Source organism: Culex quinquefasciatus, chromosome 3, assembly GCF_015732765.1.
Source record: "Culex quinquefasciatus strain JHB chromosome 3, VPISU_Cqui_1.0_pri_paternal, whole genome shotgun sequence".
Taxonomy (NCBI): Eukaryota; Metazoa; Arthropoda; class Insecta; order Diptera; family Culicidae; genus Culex; species Culex quinquefasciatus.
In genome coordinates, this window is record NC_051863.1 from 30802933 (window position 1) to 30821433 (window position 18501).

General features: G+C 34.6%; 1 protein-coding gene across 4 annotated transcripts in view; it reads right to left on the reverse strand.

Annotated features, from left to right (window-relative positions):
- LOC6035022 (SNF-related serine/threonine-protein kinase) overlaps positions 1-18501 on the reverse strand; it is an 83924-nt gene that overhangs the window by 36566 nt on the left and 28857 nt on the right. Inside the window, exons 1-2 of one of the 4 annotated variants that reach the window (XM_038259594.1) lie at positions 17216-17233; positions 3258-3297 (exon numbers count right to left, since the gene is read on the reverse strand). The exons of the other annotated variants lie outside the window; for them this stretch is intronic. Coding sequence (XP_038115522.1) covers positions 3258-3297; positions 17216-17218 — 43 coding nt within the window. The 5' untranslated portion in view covers positions 17219-17233. Of the gene's footprint in view, positions 1-3257; positions 3298-17215; positions 17234-18501 lie in introns of those variants that run through there. 4 annotated transcript variants of the gene reach the window in all.

Sequence of the window (18501 nt, forward strand, 5' to 3'; positions counted from 1 at the left end):
AGTTTTATTCTCTATGGTTTTAGCAGATTTTGAGTATTTTTTTTTATTTTTTTGTATTATTTTATTTGGGTCAAACCCTATGAAAAAAGGAACATTTTGGCTGTCGTCGGCAAGTTGTAGGTATTGATAGTCTTCATCAATCAGAAAAAGAAAAAAAAAACATTTTTCGCCAATTTTTAAATTTGTCAACAAAAAAATAATTTTCCAAAAAAATCCTTAATTTTCATTTTTTTAGTTTGTTTTAAGGGACAAACACCCCTTAACTTTTTAGCTATCAAGAAGAAAGGGAAAAAAATTTGACGCAGAGCTGTGATTTTTTTTATATTGTGTTTTTAGGGAAAAAAATAGAAATCTAAACATTTTTGTGACACCATTAGTCGCTGAAATTTTGAGACTTTGAAAACTTCCTGTTTGAGTTTCTTTTATCCGCTGTATCTCAGCAACCCGAACAGACGGTAATAACTAAATTCATGCCATTTCAATAACAAATACTGTTAAAATAACAGATAGTGTTATGGAATCTTCTTGAAAAAACATTTTTGCATAAGAGTTCAATAACAGTTTATGTTATCATAAAAAAAATTGTTATTGGTCTGATATTGGTTAAAAGTCAAAACAACTTTGGAATAACATTTTTTGTTATGGAAGAATACCTCCAACTGTTATTGGGATGATCGGATTAGTTGTTAAAATAACAAAAAATAATGACAAAGATTTGTTCGAAGAATAACTAAAAGTATTATTAGTCTGTTATTACAATAATAATCCAATAACAAAAAAATCATAGCGTCGAATAACAAATCTTGTTATAAATAACATAAAACGTTATTGCCCTAGTATTTTTAAATATCAAAAAATGTTATTTCCAAGTTATTTCCGTCTGCTTTGGAACCAGAGATCCAATCGTCGATGGTTCCTAGACGAAATTTTAGGAAACTTTCGGAACTTTTCGAAAAGAATATTTTCAGAAATGGTTTCTCATGGACACAATAAAAAAACGAAAAACTGCAAGTAGGTACCGTAAAACGGGGTGACTTTTATAGCCGGGGTGACTTTGATAGGTTTGCGATTTTTCCGCAAAATGAAGAGTACAATTAAAATACGTAAGGAATGGTTTAGAATCATACTGACCGTGGTAGAGAAGTGTTCAAAGTACCACGAGAAGAACTTTTCATAAAATTTTGAAAAATTTAAAAAGTTAGTTAACTATAGTTAAGAAAATGTTGATGAAAGTCATTATTTTAAACTACTCAAAGTGTCATGATTTTCTCAATGAACATGATTATGAATCAGAAAACGTAATGCATTTTCGGATTCTTTGGACAATTTTCCACTAGGAGAAGGTTAAAAAAAAATGTAAATAATAAATAATATGTTTTTTTAAAACACAATTAAAAAAATCTCCAGATTTATAGGCAATCTTAGTTTAACAAATTTCATGTAAAATGTGAAAACTTGTGATTTGTGCTTCGAATTCAGTATACAATACAATATAAATCAATAATTTTATAAACAAAACTAGTTTTAACAAATTTCAAGTAAATTCCGACTTTTTAACAATTTTACCTAAAATTTATATGTAGTTTGCTAAAAAGCATATACACTTAGTTAACTAAATATAAACATTGATTTTTTTGCTTAAAAACTATATCAGGTATTTTAGTGATGGTACATTTAACGTACAAATAAAGTTTGAATATCTTAAAAATGATTTTAACAAGAAAAACTATGACTATCAAAGTCACCCCGGAATTAAAACCAAGAATTTTTAACGTAACTATTTTTCTAAACACTATTGAAAAAACTTTTTTTTCCAAAATAGTGCATGGACTTTGTGTGGCCTACCCCAGTACATGTTTTAAAAATAATAATCTTGAGAAAAACCTTACCTGTTGGAAAATCTTACAAAAACAAATTGAAATCCTATCAAAGTCACCCCGGTTTACGAACTTTAAAAGTAAAAAAATAAATGTCAAAAATTCAAATACATATAATATGGATTGTAAGAAATTCATTTTTTGCAAGTGACGAATGACCTTTCAAGGTTGAAGTCACGTTAATAAAATGAACAACAACATTTTTTGCGGAAAAAAATGTTAATTTAAAAGTTGTTAAACCACGTAAACACTTTAAGAGGGGAGAGCAATTGTCCACGCTACATACAACAAATATTTTTTTGTATGGATTATTGTCCACGAAGGGAGGAAGGGGGGGGGGAGGGGGGTCAAACATTTAAAAAAAAGTGTCCACGTGGTTTATGGATGGTCCCTTTCCGTGTCCATGCAAAAAAGGTACGTAAATATTCGAAAATCTGTATCTTTTGAGGATTTCTGATCGATTTGGTGTCTTCGGAAAGTTGTATGTATTGATGAGTTTGTCGAAGACAACAAATTGATATAATTAATATCCTTCTAAATATACAGATGTATATTTGCGGACCATTTTCCTATGGACAACTGCCAAACTTGTATGGAATTTTGTATGGGCGTAACAATAAAACAAAATGTTTTTGGTCATAGGGTAGGCCCTCAAAAAGTTTAAGTCAAATAAAAAAAAAAAAACAAATAAGCACTAGTTCTGCAACTCGGGAAGAATTGTTCATATTTGTCTTTTCCCAAATTCGACATACTTTGATGGATTCCCTTTTTTGGCATACTTTGATTAATTCGTTCTTAGGATCTGATTTCCCCCTTTCTCGATTGCACCTTCGATATTGACACAGAGAGAGTCGACTGTCCCAAAAAAAAGGTGAACTACAAAGGTTTTGGCCAAAATTACCATCGGAATGCACCAATCATATGTTTAATTGACGCAAGCTAGCTGACCGACTGAGAGCTGTCTTGGCAAGCAAACACTTTTCCTGTGCCAGTCACGGTCGTTCGATCGTGAATTTTTCGACACAAGCAACAGAAAAAGGGTGGATTCACATACGTCGACAGTAAAAAAATGTATTTGGCAGACTCTTAAACCATTTTCAAACGTATCTCTACATTTCCTACCGGCAGCGTAGTTTGCTGTTTATATCTGTTTTTGTTTATGTTTGGATCGGCCATCGCCATTTTATTGCAGTTTGCACAAAGATAATTTGTGGCGTGGCGTCTCCGGGAACACGACACTTTTTAAATACCATCCGTTACGATGACTCTGCAGAGCACCGACAGATAAATTTGATTATTTTATACTAAGGGCAATAATTGAAACTTATAATGTTAGTATTTTTAATTGATGTTTTTTCCATGAAAATCTTTATTACTTACAAATTAACAGATGTATATTTGAGTAGATAGCTTTATGTACCTAAAAAGAGAAGAAATGTAAAATAAATTAGTGAATTTAAAATAAATTCAAAAAATATTTTGCAAAATTTCCCACTTTTAAAATACATAATGAATAAATTTAAAATAGAACCCTCGTTCAAAATCGCTCGTGATTCATCGTTTAGTTCTGCGTCATCCTGCGTCAAGCTATAGGATATACCGCTGCCGTCAAAATCCGGCGTTGATCCGTGCGCGCGCGCCTCTTCAAAGAAAAACATGTCAAAGATTGATTTCCTTCCTTGTCCTCGTTGGCCTGGGCCGGCAAAATTGTACACCGAAACGCGGCGACTTCCCCGTCGTCGTCATCGCCTACGCCCTGAACCGATCTCTCGGGGAAAAGTCAGAAACTGAATGAATGAAAATTTCCACTAAATTTTCCCGCCTTATTTTCAACACATTTCCCCCGGCAAGTGTACATCTCTCCCATTTGAGTGACTGTTTTTGTTTTCGCCTTTTTAAAATTAGCTCCGACGACCGTCCAACGCGACCGCGGCGTCGTACACCCCGGAGACCGGCTTGACCGTATAGCCAATGTCTGCGCGCGGGTCTTAAAAATAGAACCTATATAACCGTGACTATCGCGGGACTCGGCTGTACTATCATGGCTTGGCGGAACATTTTCGCGCACGCAATTTTTCGCCCACCGCGGAATACACAGCAGGTGACGAAGGTGGCGAGGGCGTCGGCGGCTTTATGATGCGCGTAGGAGCTGCTGTTTTGCCAATGTCAGTGTCACTGGCACTGTGCGGTAGTGGTGGTTGGTTGAACCTGGAAGTCACTGGAGAAATAATTGTTCAAATCAACCAGAAACCAAAAAAAAAACCTTGCAATATCCGGAAGAACAAAAAAAAGCCAATATATTTTTATTGGAAAGAACAGAAATTTCAAAATAGATTTATTATAAAACATTTAGAAACAAAACATTAGTTGCTGAAAATCAAAGCATTTCGAAAATATTTTCTATAATGAGTGTATTTTTTCCAAATTGAGGCATTTAACTTGAAAACGGTGCACTTTATTGAAAAATCTCTTTAAGTCTTTTTGGATTTCAAACTGGTTTGAGCCTTTAAAAAATCATTTTTGCAATTCCGTTGTGAAACTACTTACTTTTCCTGTCATTCTTGAACGACGAAACAACCTACTTTTCTGCAAAAAAAAGTATGGAGCTCGTTGCAAAACTTGATTTTTTCAGCACTCTTCGTATTTATCCAACTCGGTGAACCTCGTTGGATAAAAGTACGACTCGTGCTGAAAAAATCCTCTTTTTGCAACTTGTTGTATAAACTACTATTTTAACTTTTGTGGACCAAATGTTCAATTCTAAAAATCAAAACCTTCTCAAGATACAAATTTTAGCATATTTAGTAAATATAAAAATGTAAAAATATACTTTTCTCAGAGTCACCTGTTAAAGCTCTGTTAGGGCATCCAAATTTTCCGGGTTTTGAATTTCCCGGGAAACGGGAAAAATATTTTTCGAATCCCGGGAATTTTTCAAACATTCATAAAATCTATGTTTTCATTAAATTTGTTATGTTTTTGCCTTTATTACAAAAGAAAGGTTTGAGGTTTGCTTTTGGAAAAACGCTTTTCTCAGAAATCTTTAAAAAATCGTACACGGCGAGGATTCGTCCCAGGAAAAAATCCTATTACTAAATTGAAGGTTTAGATGCGCTCTTTCGATTGAACTCAAAGTCTGATTTTTGAGAGCTCTTTTACTGAAATACATGAGTGATGTCTGTATCCGTTCTTAAAAATTGGTGTCTTCCATCACTGGAAAACCGCACGTAAAACCCACCATTTTTATATTTCACATCTGTAGCCATGGGGTCGGAGACGAACATTTTATTTTTCGATTCACAATTTTCGACCAGTAAATGTGGTCAAAGCCATTTTTAGAGGTATTTTTTGGACTATTTTACAGATAACATTGTCAAATTAAACGAATTCAGTTTCAAACAAATAGCCATTCGAAAACATGCGCCATAAACTGCTTGGGCCCTAAATTTGAAGCTTTTCCAAAATGTATTTCCAGAGATATAGCCATATTAGTGTTTTTCGTCTTACTTTTACCCTATTTTTTCCTATTAAATTTTTGGTTTTATGCAAAATCACATACTGAACATAGAATTCGAAGTCCCGGCTCGTTCTCGCTCGAAAGCTCGGTAAGTCGTCAAGTCGAAGCTTCAACGCCAGCGCTTTTACGCTTGCGCATGAAAGTGTTCTTTCTGGCTTCTCATAATAGATCGACAAAGTGCAATAGCGATACATATTTTTTAAAGTTAATCATAGACTAACATTTAAGACTGAGTACCCTTTATTTTTTTCTAATAATGTCAATCCAATATGTTTTTCTTAATTAAATTTACATATCTTGCGACAAATAATGTACTTCTGAAATAAAAAAGAATGGCATTCGAGGTTTAGCCTAAAAAGATTCGAAGCTTTAGGTAAAATTCTCACTGGTGGTATCATTATGTTTCTGAAAAATTAATTGCACCAATATATTTTTTGGAGTTTCATAATTTTGTAAGAAAGGCTCTATTTCACCTCTGGTGATATTAAATCGGGTTTTAAGCTTACAATCATAGAATTAGCTCAATACTGTGAATTGGTAATACTTTACTTCAATCTCGATTTTACAAAAAAAAATCTGAGCAAGAACAGCAGTTTTTAGCTAGTTTAAAAAATATTTTTAAAAATTGTTTTTTGTTCTTTGTTATGCTGTGGATTTTTAATGAATCATATTTTTAAATCCAATGTGATTCAAATTATTTCATATTAATAAAAATAAATTCTTAGCAATATATATTTTTTAATTTTTTTATATGAAATGACTACAAAAGCTAAAATAATTGAAACTGTAATAAAAAAAAGAAACGAAAACAAATAAAATGAATTTCATGTTTTATATAAAACATATTTTACAAACTATCTTTAAGTCACTGCCACCAACTGGGAGAAATCGGGACAGCAGTCTGAATAGGTACAGGATATTTTAGAGCAATAAATTTTAAAATTGGTGTACTAATTGTTTAGTTAATTAAAAAAAATATCAGAACATTATTCTGTCTTAATTCGTTACCATTGTCCTAATTTGCTCCAGATGGCGATGTTTGATGAAAAATAATTAAATATGATTTTAAAATCATCATTAAACGTAAATATTTAAAAATAAATAAAGTTCAATGAAAAATATTTCAAGCGCTAAGCCTTTTGCCGATCCGTAAACTAAAATAATTTTAAATAATAAATTTTAATAATTTTCCCTTACAAGCCAAATAAATATTAATAAATGCCGAATACAAATTTGCTAATGCTTTAAAATTAACATCGATTACTAATTATTCAACTGTTCATCTTTTTCCACAACCAAATCGGAGTTTCCAGACCAAAACATGATTTTTTTCAATTTCGGGAATTCCCGGGACCAAATATCAAAAATCCCGGGATTTTTGTCCCTGAAATTCCCGGGATGGACGCACTAGCTCTGATTTCTCAACTGACGATATCTTGACAACTGTTGGTTCGAGTTTAAGGCAAAAAAGGAAACTTGTGTGAGATTTTCTGATCTAATTTTGAAACCAAGTTAAACATATAACAAAAGGCTGAAATAACGTAATTTGGACATTTTAAAATGATACGGTTGATTAAAAAACTAATATACTTCTGTTTATAAAACAAGGAATTGCAAAAACATAATAATCACAATGATAACCACTAGCGTGCACAGGGTGGGGCAACATGGGGCAGTTGCCCCACTATCCTCAGAAATTTGTTCTAAAATTGCTAAAGGGGTGTTCACAAACGACGAAATTTTCAAAACGCTCATATTGTTGCCCCACCTTCCTTAAGGATCTGTGCACGCTAGTCAATCATAACCTATAACTTGGTGAAAACACCAATTCGATAAGAAAATTCCTTCCCAGGATACAGATTTCTGAATACTCGTTTTGTATGACCAGCCCACAAGTTTGTATGGAAAAAGTTATGATTCAAAACGGCTCCTTTTGACATAGGGAATGCATGAACCACAGGTTATTGTTTTGACGTGTGACGTTACAGCTGCATGTGCAGTAGTGAAATAGATGTTCCGTTGAATAATCAATATGGTGTTTTTTTGAGATTCCTTTTACTGATCATTCTTCCATCGCTGTGTGCCATAAACCGGGGTTACATTGATAGGATTTCAATTTATTTTTGAAATATTATTCATCCAGCAAGACTTTTCTCATGACATGAAAATTTTAAAACATGTTCTGGGCTGCAGGGTGGTTAAAAATCTTCGTTGATTTCGCGGATTTCTGTTGAATGTTCCTGTGGGTCTATCTTCAAGAATACAACGTAGATTTCGATGGCTAGTGAAAATGTTTGTCTAAATCTAGTATTTCCAGAAGAAAGAACGCAAATTTATCTAAATCCAGCTCGGTGAGAGCAATTTAGATTTCCGCGAAATCCGCGAAATTCGCAAAAATCGCGAAGATTTAACCACCCTGGGGCTGGGTTACACAATTTCCATGTAGGTTTTTTTAAGATTTGTTTTTCAATAATGTTTTAAAATAATAGTTTTGATGAATATTGTTATTTAAAAACAATCGATAACACGGTGTTTTAAAAATGTCAACCTAAAAATGAGCAATTTTAATAGATACCGTCTAATTAATCATTTGTAAGGTTTAGTATTTAAATAATCCTATTTAACAATGTTTTCGTAATTATAGTTCACGTACTTTTAAACCTTTCATTTTTAAAACTACTTCTTGAGGAACTTTGAACACTTCTCTTACATTCTGTTTGTTTTTCAAAATAAAAACTTCTTCAACCTAGCAATGCCATCCCGGCTATCAATTTCATCCCGGTTTACGGTACATTTGAAAATTGTTTGAATGTGAGAGATACCATGGAAACCATATCTAACCTCATTTAATTTTGAAGAGTAATAAAAGAAAATGTATAATAGTTGTCCAAGAATCAGCGTCCCGTTTCACCCTAAGTCACATAACTGAAGTCACCCCACCTGACAGTGCCATTAAAATAGCGCAACTACCACGTTCAAACTAACCGCCCAAATAAGACACATAAACACGCGAATCGGAAATGCAAATGGGTTGATGTCTTCGTCTTGCCTGCTTGCCAAACGGTCGAAAGATCACCGCGCGCGTTCCTTTGATATTTATAAATCAGCCAATCTGCCAATCCCCAGGTTGATTTCTGCCGTAAACCGATTTGGCACATACATTATCCTACATGAGGGGCAGGTTCGTGTTTCGTGGTTCCGTTTGGGAGAGTGAGAGTCTTTGTTCGCTCGGCCCCAAATCTAAAGTTTACGTGCTACGCCCACCACCTGAAAATAGCCACCCGGTGAGGTCTGTCGTTTGTAGCATTTGACGGTTGGACCACCCCCACGATCCGAGAGTTCTGTTCTTTGTTACCGGTGCGGATTTCCGAGTCTGGTTGGGTGGCTGGACAGAAGTTAAATCAAGGTGATACAAGCTCCAAAAATAAAGGTGAATAAGGTAGTCATGAAAAAAATGGAAAGTTACACCAAAAACCTATTTTTTTTTACATTGAAATTATAAAAATCAACACCACAGTAATTAAAATAAACTCATCTAACTTTTAACTGTGTAATAGCGAGCTCAGGATGTTGATGTAAACAACGTATTTGCCATACGTTTGCCCTGCAGTTAGGGATGGTCACATTTCAAACATCACCAAGATTTCCGTACAGGTATAATAAATTTTACTTTGATGATGATCATCTCTAACAAAGATTTTCTGAATGAAATTTGTTTCTTCAATTTGTAGCTTTGTAGATCGCATCAAGTTTAGTTGTAAACATTGCATTGGCAACGGTCCTACTTTTTGTTGGCAGACTTACTTGTAAACAAAATTGAGCACACTATTTTTATGCGGCGAACAATGCAAAACCAAATATCCAAAATAACGCTTGAGGCAATTTATGAAATTGTACAAAACAAATGAACCTTTTAGAATTATTTTTATACAATAAATCTTCCATATCTCATTCTTTCCATCACAACTAATAAAGTGAAAGCCCGATTCATTGACTGATCCAAGTTGTCTGATGCTCGCTCTACGCGCTCAACGTTCAGCTGTGCAACCAAAGTAGGCCACTAACGTTTCCTCCCAAAAAAGCAGATCTCCGCGAAACCAAAAACCCGTCATAACTCTGAACCCGTAATCCACTTTCCGGGTGTACGGAATTTTGGAATTTGGGTGGCCGGCGATTTAAATCGCCACAAAAGTTTTCGCCGGGGACGGGCGAAAATTCGATCAAAACAAAATCGCAATTCTCCCTCTCTCTCTCACTCACTTGCCTCTTTTAGACTGATTTTAAATCGATTAAAAAACGTTAGGTCCATTAGAGACAAGAAAGCTTTTGCTTTGCTTCATTTGCCACTTTTGAGCGCAATTATTGAAGGTACAGGTGCATTTATTTTGCACCTTGCTGACGGGAAGTGGTTTATTAGCAGTAATGTGTGCCTTAAAATATTTTTTAAACCGTTATAAGCTTGGCCAATTTTTTACTAACTATTGTAATGGAAGATTAGTTTTTCCTTTTTTTATTTTTTTAATTTTTGCAATTTTGCATTTTTGTGTTTTTGTATTTTTGTATTTTTGTATTTTTGTATTTTTGTATTTTTGTATTTTTGTATTTTTGTATTTTTGTATTTTTGTATTTTTGTATTTTTGTATTTTTGTATTTTTGTATTTTTGTATTTTTGTATTTTGTATTTTTGTATTTTGTATTTTGTATTTTTGTATTTTTGTATTTTTGTATTTTTGTATTTTTGTATTTTTGTATTTTTGTATTTTTGTATTTTTGTATTTTTGTATTTTTGTATTTTTGTATTTTTGTATTTTTGTATTTTTGTATTTTTGTATTTTTGTATTTTTGTATTTTTGTATTTTTGTATTTTTGTATTTTTGTAGTTTTGTATTTTGGTATTTTTGTACTTTTTTTCACAAATGTTCAATTCCACCCCCTTTTCAATGACCAAGGAAGATAAACTTTAAAAAATATTTACATTGGACCTATTGTATTTTCATTTGTATTTGTAAGTGTTTTTTACAAATTGGAGAGAAAATTCCAGTGAGGAGAGTAGAGAATTTCAATTGATCAAAATAAAATGGATCAAATTTGTTATTACGTCGTCCAATTTCCCGGGGTTACAAATTTCCCGGGAAACGGGAAATTTTCAACCAATTTCCCGGGAAATCCCGGGAATTCCCGGGAAATTTAAATTTATTGAAAATTGTTTTGATCTTGGTTCTGCTGCAACTAAGTTGTTTAGAACAGCGACTGAAAGGCTTTAACAAGTGTGAAGATCAATTAACAGCTTAACTGCATGAAAAAAATCATAAAACTGCAAGAAAATGTTATTTTTTCTTATTTTATAAGCTCCAATAATAGTACAATAAATCAAAAAATGATGTCATTTTTTTATCAAGGTAATTAGACAGTGAGTAGTGGAACAGCATCTAATTCCGTCGTACCTCTTATGTTGGCAGGTCAGCACTTTGACGTTCAATTACAACTCATTGAAGGCGATTTCAGCTGAAATAGAGTGATAAATAGCTCAATAAGAAGTGAGCAAGCAAGTTACTTTTAAAAGTTTTGCAAAATTTGTTGTTTAAATAGACAAAAAAATAGCTAATTGGATGGAGTTAGGAGCGAGTGCTTAACCTGCGAAACCTACGAGAATTTCTCCTAAAATGAATCCATACTCCACAATCATACAAATTATTTTCTTTCCTCTGTGACCAGTAAAAGAGAGCGTGGTTTGATACAAAAAGATGGAAAAAACATGCAGAAATTATGTTTTTTATGACAAATAACTTTTCTAAAAAAAAGTCATAATGGTTTCAGTTCTAGGACAAAATGGCAAAGCAAAAATCAAACTTCTCTTGTTTGTTTTACTTCAAACAACTCAATATTTTCAATTAACATCATCACATCAATTAATTTTGGAATTAACATCATGTCACAATCAGTCTTACATGTTTTGATATTTAACCTTCTAACACTCATTGTTACACCAGTGCTCCATTTTTCTTTTACTTTTGTAATATCTTGTATACCAGGTATTTAACGAATTGAAATAATTATTCTTGCACAAAACTATTTTAAAAATGTTAAAATACCAATTTGATTTTCAACTCATTAGATCATAGCACACAAAAACGTAAAAATTCTCAGTTTAATATATTTTTTATGAAATAACTCCAAATATTCTTGAAAAAGCTTACTTTATTTTCCCGTAGCTTCAAAAATTTATATTATCAGGTATCAAAGTTTCTGATAATCTAATTAATTGTATATGAGCTATAAAATAAATTTATCTGAACAAAATCATCTTCATTTATTTTTCTCTGAGCATCTAAAAAAATGGTTCCAAAAAGTATAGAAAATGTGTACCTTTGCTTAAATTTCGGGAATTCCCGGGAAATTTACAAATTTCCCAGGAAACGGGAAATTTATTTTTTCGGGAAATCCCGGGAATTCCCGGGACGGGAAATTGGACGCTCTACTTGGGGACATTCCGTAAACAACTTTATAAATGGACCATAGAATGTACGACCTGTAATTTTCGTCATTACTTAACTCGATTCCAAAGCTCTACAAGAAAACTATGGGATGAGGCTTTTGCAAATCCTTCCATCAAAAACCAAGAGGTGGGAGTCCAATAAAGTCTCAATTCAATTGCGAAGTCGCGCCGTAATCGTGGCCAAAGTGTCACTGCGGTTATTAAATTGAAAGGTATAGAAATATCTATGTTGCACACACGCTAATAAGCCCACGGTGGGTCCGCTTAATTAATTAGCAAGTGGCATTGATCTTTGTTTCTCGAGCCGTTATAAGACGGTCCCTGTTTAATTGTGCGGCTACAACTCGGCGAAACAATAATGCGTCAATCATCCGTCGTGGTGGAATTAATCTCAATCACGCGTTCACGCGCGCGCAAGAGTGTTCAATTTTCACAATTGGATTGGAATGAGCGAACAGCAAGTCGCCGCTGGTTCGAAAGTGAATCTCCAAACAAGGGGAACCGGTCCCAGATTGGACTTGTTTCCTTGATGTTTCAAAATATTTCCAAGCGCTGATCAATACTAGCTCCACTTACCCTACACACAACGGCAGTGCGAAAAGCTAACGACTATGATGTAATTGAGAAATTGAGCCATAAAACTACGGGAAGTGCCTCTTTTACAGCTACCCACGGTTTGCAACATCTTTTACCACTTGTCCGCGTGTTGACGGTCACAAGGATCACTCAGTGCAGGTTGTTATCATTTCTTGACGGAGCACGGGAAACACTCGACACTAGCTAGCATCGAACGAGTCGGATAGCGGACGAGGATTCCGGCTCAACATCAAGTCAGACCTTTTACTTAGACATCATGGTGAATCCTGTGAGTTGGTGGGTGCAAAGGAGCGGGTTTTTATACTGCTTTGTAGGTAGAGGGACTCATTTCTTCTTTGAGTCGGTAGTTAATCACACTAAGAGCAAATTAGTAGGTAGGGAAATTGTACTCCATTTAAAAATATTTAAGTATCTATTACAATCTTCTTGGAGTAGAAGAAGATTGTTGTTGCATCCTTATTGAAAATTTGAAACTCAAAAAAAACCTTTTAATTCCAAACAAGTGTAAAATATGCATAATAAATGTCAATTTGCAATTTCCCGTCCGAACACAATCATGAATGTAAATCACATTTTGATGAAGTCCAACCAAACCATACTTCCAATGCCAAACCGCTTATTCGATCCATATGGAAGATAAATTGCGCATTTACGAGCAATTAGGCCCCGTCATCAGCAGCCATAATTGACACTTTTGAAAATTTAAACAAGCACAAACAATAAGTGCAACAGAAAAAAAAAATCAACACCGCCATCATCATTATAATCATTGGCAACATAACTGGCAACCTCCCTGCGGCAAACTCATCACCTCATCCCATCGCTCGAAATCAATTGAATCTAATTGCCCTTCAATTATCAAACTATCAGCACCATCATCATCATTATCGTCATCACCTCGGAACGACCGCGACTGCATCGATGGGACAAATTTAGCTGCTCCCGGTTCATCTGCATGCTCTTGATGATGCGCACGTGGCCGCAATAAAAATGCACAAATCGACGTGGTTGTGCTGTTCTGTCGTATGTCGCTTTAGACCTTCAATAAACAAAAACCGGAACACGCTATGTAAACAATAACAAACACGTTTTGTTTGGCTAATCGTGCTGGGAACTGTCCAGAAATTTGGTTGGATTTGATTGCCGGAATCCCAAGTTATACCAATTTGAAATGTAAACAGTAGACGTGCATGCACGTGTGTCAAAACGGCCTAAGACTAAATTTACCTTTGGCAAGTTGTCGCAATTGCAGGCTGTGTCAAAACATAAAAAAAAAATATGGTAATATTCATCAAGAAATGGTGGCAGATTTTGTGTCAAAAGAAATGATTTATTTTACATCAGAAATTGATGAATATTCATCAGTTCCTGATAAATATTCATCTGGTTCACAGTTTTACACATTTTTTAGGTAATATTACTCAAAAGAGAGGTAATATTCAACCAACTAAATTTACAACCTTCCAAAATTCAACTTTTTTGCTGTGAAGATAGCACGTAGAGGGTGACGAGCGGGAATTCCCAGGAAATCAACAATTTTTGGACCTCTCGATTCCCGGGAAATTTGGTGGAGACTCCCGGGAAATTTTAATTTTATAAATATCGATGCAAAATTATATAAACTAATCAGAAAAACATGTGAAAATTTGAAATTGTTTAGAATATTGGATGTTTAATGTAAGATATTCAAGTTCGAATGAATCAATGATTATCTAATCTCCTTAAGCCGTTGCAAATATTTTTCAAAGTTTATGTCGCCCCCTTCAAAGTTGGCCTGAAAAATCAGTAGGGGAAAAAACATTTTTTCGAACAACTTCAAAATTTTAATGAAAATTTAAGTTTAACCAACTGAAAACCAGTTAAAATGCATTTTCCCACGTTTATAATCATATTTAGCATGTTTGAACTCCTTTGAAAACATTTTAAATTTTCATGAAATACCAATGTACAGTACCACAAAAAAAAAATTTGGGGAAAAAATTCCGTCAATATCTTGATATTTTCAAAACTAATGATTGGAAAGCAACTGTACGCCTGTAAAAAGCGCTCAATATTAAATTATATTTTGGAAGAAAAAAACTCTAGCAATCTTTGTATTGTCCGCCAAATGTGAACATTCGAATTTTCCTGATTACTTTTTCTTCAATGAATATTCACAGTTGACCTTAACAAAGAAAAAAACAACTTTAATTGTTGTTTTGAGTCACTATTTATCATATTGCAAAAATCCCGATACTGGGAAATTATATATTAACTATTTTTTTGCTTCACAAAAATCTAATAACAAGTTTGTACAACAAGTTGTATTTGCAGATTCTGATTCTGGGTCCCGGAAATTTCCAAATTCAAGTCTCGATTCCCGGGAAATTGAAAATCTGGAGAATCGTCACCCCCTAATAGCACGCAACTACATTTTGTATGGAGAGTGTCAACATTTCAAGCTGTCGCAATTGCAGGCGGTGTCAAGATAGCACGATCTGATTGGAACACCATTTTGTATGGAGAGTGTCAACATCGGATGCGGTTTGTACGGATCTGAGGATTGAAATTGATTTTTGGGGATCTTTGGAGGTCAAAAGGTGAAGCATTAAAAGCTTGTTTAACTCAATTTGGCCCAAAATCGACGTGCGCCAAAGTAGCACGATCACAACGAAATGTTTTATAAAAGAGCTACACACGCAGCACCTAAAGCTGTGTCCAGAAGGAAAATGTGCTAACACGTGTTCTATACTAGTGTGATATTTTTGTTTGCAAAAATGGTGTGAAACAGTTGTTTCCACATATTAATCTTGACAAGGTTTCCAGATCTTCAAACGTTTCGTAGCTCATCAGTAACTAAATACAGCAAGAGCAGGGATAGAATAATCGCAAAAAAATCAATTTCGCTTGCGAACTTTCTTCACCCGCGAACGAGAGAGGAGGCGAATCACGCAAAAGAAAATCGCTCCAGAAATTCTCAAAAAAAAAAATCTGCTGATGATTTTTGAGAATTTCCTTGTCAGCACCACTTAATTATATTTATTTCACTTTGTTTACACACATTGCCCATCTACAAAATGTGACAAGTCATGTTTCGACGGGTGACGTTACACTTGCAAGTGTAGTTGTAAAAAAGATATTCCACCGAATACTCAAGAACAAGATGATGATTTTTTAAGATTCCTTTTACCGATCTTTCGTGCGCGAGAGAGAAGAGCATGCTTTTTTTTTTGTTTTCTCTTGATGAACATCCAATGATTTTCTTTTGATGATGATTATTCCATCGCTGAACAAGAGTATTTATAGTAGTTATAAATACTGATATCTCTTCAGCAGGGTTGCTTGATCTTATACTGTTCAATTTCGAAATAGAAATATACTAAAAATATTATACCGATGTGTTTAATACACCTTGCCAGGGTAGCCAGTTCTTCAATATTTTTCTCCTTCTGAATTGTTTTTCAATAACTCAGAAAGCAAGTTTTGCCAAGTTTTATAATCGCCATGAAAAATTACCGTTTATTTTTCTTTCATCGAGACAAAAATAAAAATGTTATTAAAATCAGTACTTACAAAGAGGAACTATGCTCAAGGTTCACGTCTTTTGTAAGTATTCCCCAATCACCATCAATAGTGCACACACCCCTTGCTGGAGAGAAGTCTCACAGCTGTTTGTTTTTAACTTATTTACTCTTTTCACTTTTCTACCGAGAGTTTCCCGCAACCATCAGCGTTTGCAGTTTTCTCCACTTTTGACCAGCGCGCTGCTGTGTTTGCGTACCGTATTTTGCGTCTATTTTCCAGCTTCTTGCATCTCTAAATTGATTTCTTGCTTCGATGAACACGCGCATGCTGCTTAAAGTTGCACCCGAGAGTTGTTGATGTTTTTTTTTGTTTTGTTTTTCCACACACCTCTATCACATTTGAAGTATCTACTCTCGCGTTCGCCGGAAAGGTGTGATGCTGTCAGAGTGGGATGGTACACTGCTAATTAAGTGCACATATAGTTTTGTAATTACTTGAGAGTTTGAGCTCGTCACTCGTGCAACGAGGCGCGATCGCACACAGGTGCCCCCTAGGCGTTTGTGGTAGGGTGGTTCTAAGAAAAGTACTTTGTAACATTAAAGTCAGACTTATTAATTTTATCTTCAATTTTTTTGTTATTATTTTGAGAATCCTTTAGAAAATTTCAAAAAGACTAAATCTATCACACCCTGAAGAAACTGAAGCGTTTACAGACAGCAACCAAAAAAAAAATCGAGTCATCCCACAAAAACCACCCCACCAAGGGCAAGGGCCCGGGTGTTACGTGTACGCCAAGTTCCGCGCGCAATCTTCAAACGCCAATCCCTAGCTTTGTAACCCCATGTGATCCGGCGCGTCCGCTTGTACTTGTACTTGGCTACTCTCCGAACACTAATCTAAGCGCAACCGCTGAAAAAACGTGATCGCAGTGCCGTGACCGTGAGGACGTCATCACAGACATGTACTACTTGGCAAGGGATAAGCTTCTGCCGGCATTAACTTTCTGCTGAAAGTGAACTTTTTGGGTTGAATTTGCTCTAGTGGAAAATTAAGAAAATAAACAAGCTTGAATCCAACATTGGCACTGTTACCCTAGGTCACGCTGCATGTGGGGCTGCACGTGAGCAATTGCCTGCCTCCCACGACAAGCAACAATTTATTATGCTGATTTTGTATCCATTAGTTTTCGTATACAAACTTATGCACGTGTGTACGTGTACAAACCATTCTCTCATGGATGTTCTAATTAAAAATCTCGCCTCATCAGCTGCCACTCCACACGGCAGCAGTAGGAAGATGAAGTGCACAACGCTGCATCTGAAGGTGGCTGGAAGGCCGAGAAAATGAGAGTAATTACTCACTTGTTTTAGTTTCAATACACGCGAATTTTGATCTTATTCGCCATCTTCACCAATAGTTTTTTTCTTTGTCTCCAAAACTGTAAACTATACTCTAATAATTGCAAGGTGCGCTAATATATTTAACCGCATTCTGTGGAGTTCGAAAACAGCTTTGAACTTGAAATTTAGAGCGAAAACAACACGGCACTGGCCTTTAACACCATTTGCAAATGATTGTTTAGGAATGGAATGTCGAGTAAAGTGATGGGGTACTGCATGGTACTGGAGGAGCAAAGCAATTTGCAAAATTGTGAAAAAAATGCAATACGAGATTTTGGGGTCTATCGATTCCTTACACCATAGCGCACCTCTATGCAAATAATAAAAACATTCGCTGATATAGTTCTCGAAATACAGCCCTTTTAAGAAGTTACATCCGATTTTCAATAAGAAAACCAAAACAATCTAATACAATTTCAGCATTTCAAACAATATTCAATTCGAGATGATGATGAATTTTGCTTCACTTGACTGTCAAGTATCTTTGGGCCGAGTTTCAGAAGGTTTGCTGATGTTGTTATCGGGATACAGCCGTTTTAAAATGTTATTTCCGACTTATTCTAACAAAATCTATAAAATCAATACAATTTCAGCACTTTAAAGAATAGGCATTTCAAGTAGAGCGTCCAATTTCCCGGGGTTACAAATTTCACGGGAAATTTTCTACCAATTTCCCGGGAATTTTCAAATTTATTGAAAATTGGTCTAATCTTGGTTCTGAATCAAATTTTGCATCAAAGTTGAATAGGACAGCGACTCTAATGGTTAAAATAAGTGTAAAGATCAACTAATTCATGCAACTACAAGAAAATATCTATTTTTTTCTAATTTTATAAGCTCAAATTGTGTAATAAATAAAAAAAAATGATCTCTGATATTTTTTGTTGAGAAGATTTTTTTCATCAAAGTTTTTGAACAGTTAGTTAAATGAATCCATACTCCACAATCTTCTTTTTTTTAAACTTGCCTATGTGACCAGTTTGAGAGTTTATGGTTTGACACATTATGTTGTATCAAATAAGATCATCCAGAAATTATTTTTTTCATAGCAAAAAACTTTTCTAAGCCAAGTTATACTGGTTTCAGCTCTTGAACAAAATGGTTGAGCTT